This window comes from Osmerus eperlanus, chromosome 7 (assembly GCF_963692335.1).
Source record: "Osmerus eperlanus chromosome 7, fOsmEpe2.1, whole genome shotgun sequence".
NCBI lineage: Eukaryota > Metazoa > Chordata > Actinopteri > Osmeriformes > Osmeridae > Osmerus > Osmerus eperlanus.
The window spans coordinates 6,672,124-6,678,341 of record NC_085024.1 but is presented as its reverse complement, the minus strand read 5'-3'; the positions used below and the strand labels follow the sequence as shown (position 1 = coordinate 6,678,341).

Sequence of the window (6,218 nt, the reverse complement as noted above, 5' to 3'; positions counted from 1 at the left end):
TAACCTGTTGAAAAGAAAGACTACGTTTTATTTAACCACACTAACTTTTTACAAGTAATTTATTTTACGTACTGATCCACCCATACTGCATTGCAATGTAAACAAATATGGCTGCCCACATGACCGGCAAATCAATAGCTTTTTGAAGCTAACTTATTGTCATCTGTACAACTTCCATATAAAAGGCCATTTTAGCTTCATTTTAATATTTTTGATAATCGGAATATCTGATACGCCCATTATTTGTAAAAAATATGTGAAAACATAAGCAAATAAAATATTTATACCTCAGCACTTGAGATTTTTTCCGCATTCAATGACAAATGACGTAACGTTGCTGTCAGTGTCTCTCGTTACTCGCTACTCGCTACTCGACACGACAACACGAACAACGAACATACAGCAAACATAAACGACTGTATTAGTCCAGAAATGGCATCTTGTTCGGGCAAAAGTAGGAAACTTACCAACATTGACATCCACGAATTATTTTTTAATTCCGATGAAGAGGATGAGTACATCACTGACCAAAGTAGCAGTGATGAAAGTGATGAAGGTCTGCCCCCAAACCTAGAGGCTCTTGGAAACCCAGAGGCCGAAGGCCCCTCTAGTGATGGAGACATGGAAATGGGGGATGGAGTGGAAGAGGTGAATTCCACGAGCTGGTGGGCCGCCAGTGATTTCACTCCCCCTGGACCTAGAGTTGTGTTTGATGAAACACTGTCTGGGGTGCAGACCCCCCCCGAAGACCCCACCGAGGCTCAGTGTTTCAAACTGTTCCTCACAGAAGAACTGGTCGAAGAGATAGTGGAGGAAACAAACCGCTATGCCTCAGTGCAGCAGGAGATGATGCCGTCCGGAGTGAAAGGAAAGATGGCTAAATGGGTGCGGACAACCGTGAATGAAATGTATTCATTCTTGGTCGCTGTCCTCCTGATGGGAATTGTGAGAAAGTCCTCCCTCCGCGACTACTGGAGCACAGATCCCATCCTCCTGACCCGTTTCTTCGCCACACTCTTCTCCCAGGACCGCTTCCTTCTTCTCCTCCGTTGCTTGCACTTCGTCGACAGTGCAAGCGCTAATGTAAATGATCCCCTGCACAAGATCCGAAATGTGTTTAGTGCTCTCACCACCTCATTCCGACGGGTCTTTGTACCACACAGAGACCTCTGTGTTGATGAATCCCTAATGAAGTGGAAGGGTAGGCTGGCATTTCGGCAGTACATACCATCAAAAAGGCATAGGTTTGGTGTCAAATTCTTTGTCCTTTGTGATGTATTGACCGGTTATGTGCAGGACATGATCATTTACACGGGATCCAGCACCGACATTACCCACTTTCCAGGACTTGGAATATCTGGCTCGGTCGTGATGACCTTACTTGCACCCCACCTAAGAAAGGGCCACATCCTGTACATGGACAACTGGTACAGCAGTCCGACACTGTTCCAGCACCTTCTCTACCGTGGAACAGGGGCCTGTGGGACCGTTCGGGCAAATCGGAAGGGGATGCCAGCCTTCACCCCTAAAATGAAAAAGGGCGAAGTGGAGTTTCAGCAAAATGGCAGTCAGTTGGCCGTTAAGTGGCATGACAAACGTGATGTTCACATGCTCACCACTGTTCATTCATCAACGATGTCAGCCACGGTGAGGATTGATCATGCCACCGGGGAGAGGAAACTCAAGCCAGCTTGTGTTCTTGATTACAACAAGAAGATGGGGGCTGTGGACAAGGCAGACATGGTGAACAGCTTTGTCGAATGTGCCAGGAAGACTACCAAGTGGTACAAGAAAGTATTCTTTCACTTGGTAGACACTGCTGTTCTAAATGGCCACATCGTCCACCGTCAACAGTCTGGTGAGAGACATGCACAATACATTTCAAATTATATAATTTACAAAGCTTTTAAAATAATTTTGTTGCTGTGATTACTCAAATGCCTACTCATTTACTCCATTCTGAATAGGGAGAGTCATCACTTACCAGGAGTACAGACTGAACTTGATGAGACAGCTGCTCGAGGTGCATCATACACCTCGACGTCCATCCACCGGTGGCCGTCCCACATCTGACAATCCTCTGCGGTTGACTGCCAGGCACTTTCCCTCGGAGGTCCCTCAAACTACTACACAAGGAAGCAGGACCAGGAGGCAGTGCAAGGTGTGCATGTCTACCTCGCGTCGGAGAAAGGAGAGGAAAGTGACCAGGTTTATGTGTGTGGCATGTAACGTTGCCTTGTGTGTTGCCCCATGTTTTGAGGAGTATCACACCCTCAAACATTATTAAACACATCATTCTACCTTGGCCGTTGAGCGGGATTTAAAAGCCAACGGTTCAAGCAGTGGGTTCATATTTTCTAATGACATCTTGGTGATATGAGACAGGAGGCCCTAATACAGGGTGACTCCTTGTTAAGCCAAGATGTCACGCTATAAAAACCCACCACCATCTTCAGTCGCAAACTCAGGATCTCATCAACTCAACAAAAACAAAAAAGTCATGCCACAACCACTGACCAAGCCAACGGATCTCACGTTCTACCTTGGCCGTTGAGCGGGATTTAAAAGCCAACGGTTCAAGCAGCAGGTTTGTATGTCACTTTCTGCCTTGGCGTTGAGCGGGATTTAAAAGCCAACGGTACACGTAGCAGATTTCCAGGTCTCATTGAAATATACACATACATAACATACAACTGTCATACATCTAACTTTTCTGTTTCAGATATCCTGTTCCTGTTATAACCCCCCCCCCCCCCACACACACAAAAAACTTTTCTGTTTCAGATATTCTTCGAGATATCCAGTTCCTGTTATAAAAAAATATAAAAAAAACTTTGTTTCAGATATCCAGTTCCTGTTCAGTTCCTGTTATATAAAAAAAAAAAAAAAAAAAAAAAACACTAACCCCCTCTCCTAGAACCATCACCTTATCGTGGTGGAGAGGTTTGTGTGTCCTTATGAACCTGGGGGCTGTGTTGTCTGGAGCCTAGTGCTCCTGGTAGGGTCTCCCAAGACAAAGTGGTCTCAGGTGAGGGGCCAGACTAAGAATGGTTCAAGAAAACAGGACCGGAGCCCCCATCTGGAGCCAAAACAACTAACTTCATTCTGTTTCAGATAACTTTCAAGCTATCCAGTTGTTTCAATGTCTAGTAATTGTGCTTTCCATAAAATAAAACTATTGGTTATATATATATATATATATATATATATTTCAGATGGACTTCAAGTTATATCTTTTCTCTTTTTTTACTATTATGCACTAATTATTCTTTGTTTCAGATAAGACTACAAAAAGCTAAACACATTTCTACCTTGGCCGTTGAGTAGGCAACCTAGAACCTAGAATCTTAAGGTTTTCCAGGAGCTTGCTTGATAGCCTTTTTGCGAGTTGTTTCAGTGTAGTAATTGTGCTTTCCATAAAATACAACTATTGGTTATATATATTTCAGATGGACTTCAAGCTATTGCTTGTTTTATTACTATTATGCACTAATTATTCTTTCTGTTTCAGATAAGACTACAAAAAGGTAAACACATTTCTACCTTGGCCGTTGAGTAGGCAACCTAGAACCTAGAATCTTAAGGTTTTCCAGGAGCTTGCTTGATCGCCCTTTTGCGAGGGGTCAGGGAATAATTTTCCAGTCTTGCCTTTATTGGCTCAAATTGGCTGACTGGTTTTTCGATTCCCTCTGGAAAAGCTGTTTTTAAATTATATAAAATAAATATAATTGTTTGAAAATACTGAACTACTGTGTCTTTTGTACATTTCTCCTGTGGTTTAGCGTCCTGTACAATTTACTCAGGTACCATACAGCACGATATGGGTAAATAAAGTGTTCATAAAATAAGTTACTAGATGGAAGCCTGGCAGAGAACAATAATCGTTGCATTACAATCAATTGGGCCGAAGACTTTTGTATTCACAAGATACGTAACATAGCCATGAGTTAGCAACAGCTAGCTAACGTTAGATAAATTACACTCAACTACGAGCTAGCTAGTAGTTGATAACATACGTACATATACTTACAATACCTAGCTACATATAGCTATAGCGTTAGGTGTTATAACTTGAGTTGAACAAACAATTCACTCACCAGAAAAACGTAGCCATAAAAAGTACGAAGGTCGCACATGGTCCATCGAAGAGGAGGAAATACATCCAAGTAGGGGGGGGGGCTAATATCCTAAAAAACAATCATGGGTTGTTGTGCCCTGGTCACAGATACGGGGTACAACAGGTTCAACTTAAAATGCGAACAAAGAAATGCTTAAATTGTACAGCAATTCAATATTAATGCGTCATAATCATTTTCTGGAACGTTAAGATTGATCCAAAATCACGCGCATAAAAAACTCACTCTGGGGGACCAGTCAAGAAATTTAGAACTTACGCGTCAAAGGGTTAAGGGAAGCGCAGGCTTCTTAGAGAGGAAGAGATGACGTTTAGGAATTTATGACTGACTGATGACTGACTGATCCAAACAGAGAGTGACTATGGGGGTTTTATGGTTTTATGAATTTAGCTTCAGTAGTTTGGATTTGTGATAGGATTGTGAGGGTTTGATATGATATTGCTGAGTTGAAAATATTGGACTGTATTTAACCCAGAGTGAGAATTTTGTTTTGTTTGAGTATATTTGATAAGAATTACAGAATACAGCGGACAGATGGAGAAAGGAATGGTGGAATGGAGATTCGAACTTGGACTAATCCACAAGAAAATGCGTTTTGGAAAAAGGAAGGATATGAGAATAAAAAATGGAGGTTGTATGGTCTGCATAAAACATCTATCTTGAGATTTTGCTAAGTTAACACATGGAAAGATCATGCCTCTACAGTTTGTGTGATATCAAGGAGAATGCATTATTTTAGCATACAAGAGGATTTGTAATGGATGCATAGTCATTTAGTCAGTTCTTCATATGTGGGACAAGTATTATGAGAAAAGGAATTTAAACACGATAAGCTTCACAGTTAAGGTTAGAGAAACTATTTGAGTATTGATAGATGTATTTTGTAGAGTTCAATTTTTGGAGAAGTGATACTGTTTAATGATTGTTGATGGGAAGAAGTTTTAGACTTCTCAGGGGCTCAGTGGTCAAGTTTTGTTAATTTATATTTTTCGATGGGATTTTTCTTTGAGGATATGTAATGATAATGGGTCACACTTGTTTATGGAAGTTATTTTGGTGTTGATAGGATTCAACATTGTGTTAATCACTTCAGATGAATGAGAGAACAGAACTTTGAAGACTAAGTCAGACGACAAGAAGTCAGTTACCTTTAAGATGTTTTCCACTTCTATAAGGACAGTCTTCAGCACTTCCTCCGTCACAGACTGACTCCCCACGGTGGTGTAGAGTGCGACCTTGACGGAGCGGACCTCTCTTTCCCAGGCTCCCCCAAAGTGAGGTGCACCAGGAGGGTTGAAACGGAAGGCGATCTTCTGTTTAGCCAGCTGCTGCTGCAGACCTGGCGACATAGCAGCGGAGGCTTCGCGCAGCTCCCTCTCTCCTCCTCTAAAGTTTGTTCCCTGGTCAGAAAACAACTCAGCAGGTATCCCACGACGAGCAGTAAATCTCCGAAGAGCCATTAGAAAGGAATCAGCATCCATATTGGTCAAGAGATCCAAGTGAACACATCTAGTAGTGAGACACTTGAATATGATCCCCCATCTCTTCTCTGTCCGCCTCCCCAATTTAACGGGAAAGGGTCCAAAACAGTCCATGCCTGTCGAATGGAAGGCTGGGTTGTTGAGTCGTAGGCGTGCGGTTGGTAAGTCAGCCATCTTGGGGACAGCCGGTCTGGCCTTCCACCTCCGGCAGTCTGTGCAGGTGAGGTGGAAGCGACGGATGGCTTCCCTTCCTCGTAGGATCCAAAATGTGCGTCGAATTTCAGCAAACACCCTCTCAGGGCCGGGATGGCACAGACGGTTGTCGTAGTCTTGAATCAGGAGTTTTGTAAACAGATGACTAGGTGTCGTGGAAGTTTTTGAGAGAATCAATCGTTTAAGCTGAAGTCGGGTGAAGTACAGAGTTAATGTTTATTTGACGTAGATTTGAACATAATAACGTTATCAACATAACATCATCGACACACAAACATAAGACAATAACACAAAGACAATTCTATACAGCTCCATCCAGCATTCTAGAATGGAACCGGGAGAATCCAGCCCACCAGCACTACCCAGCTGATGGCCCTGAACCCCCCAG

At 42.7% G+C, this 6,218-nt stretch overlaps 1 protein-coding gene across 1 annotated transcript; it reads left to right on the top strand.

Moving 5' to 3' along the window:
• Window positions 1-432: 432 nt before the first annotated feature.
• Window positions 433-2,229, top strand: LOC134023810 (piggyBac transposable element-derived protein 4-like). Its single transcript, XM_062466172.1, has 3 exons — window positions 433-1,858; window positions 1,968-2,023; window positions 2,098-2,229. The coding sequence occupies exons 1-3, from the start codon at window positions 433-435 to the stop codon at window positions 2,227-2,229; spliced, it is 1,614 nt and encodes a 537-aa protein (XP_062322156.1).
• The last annotated feature ends 3,989 nt before the right edge of the window (window positions 2,230-6,218 follow it).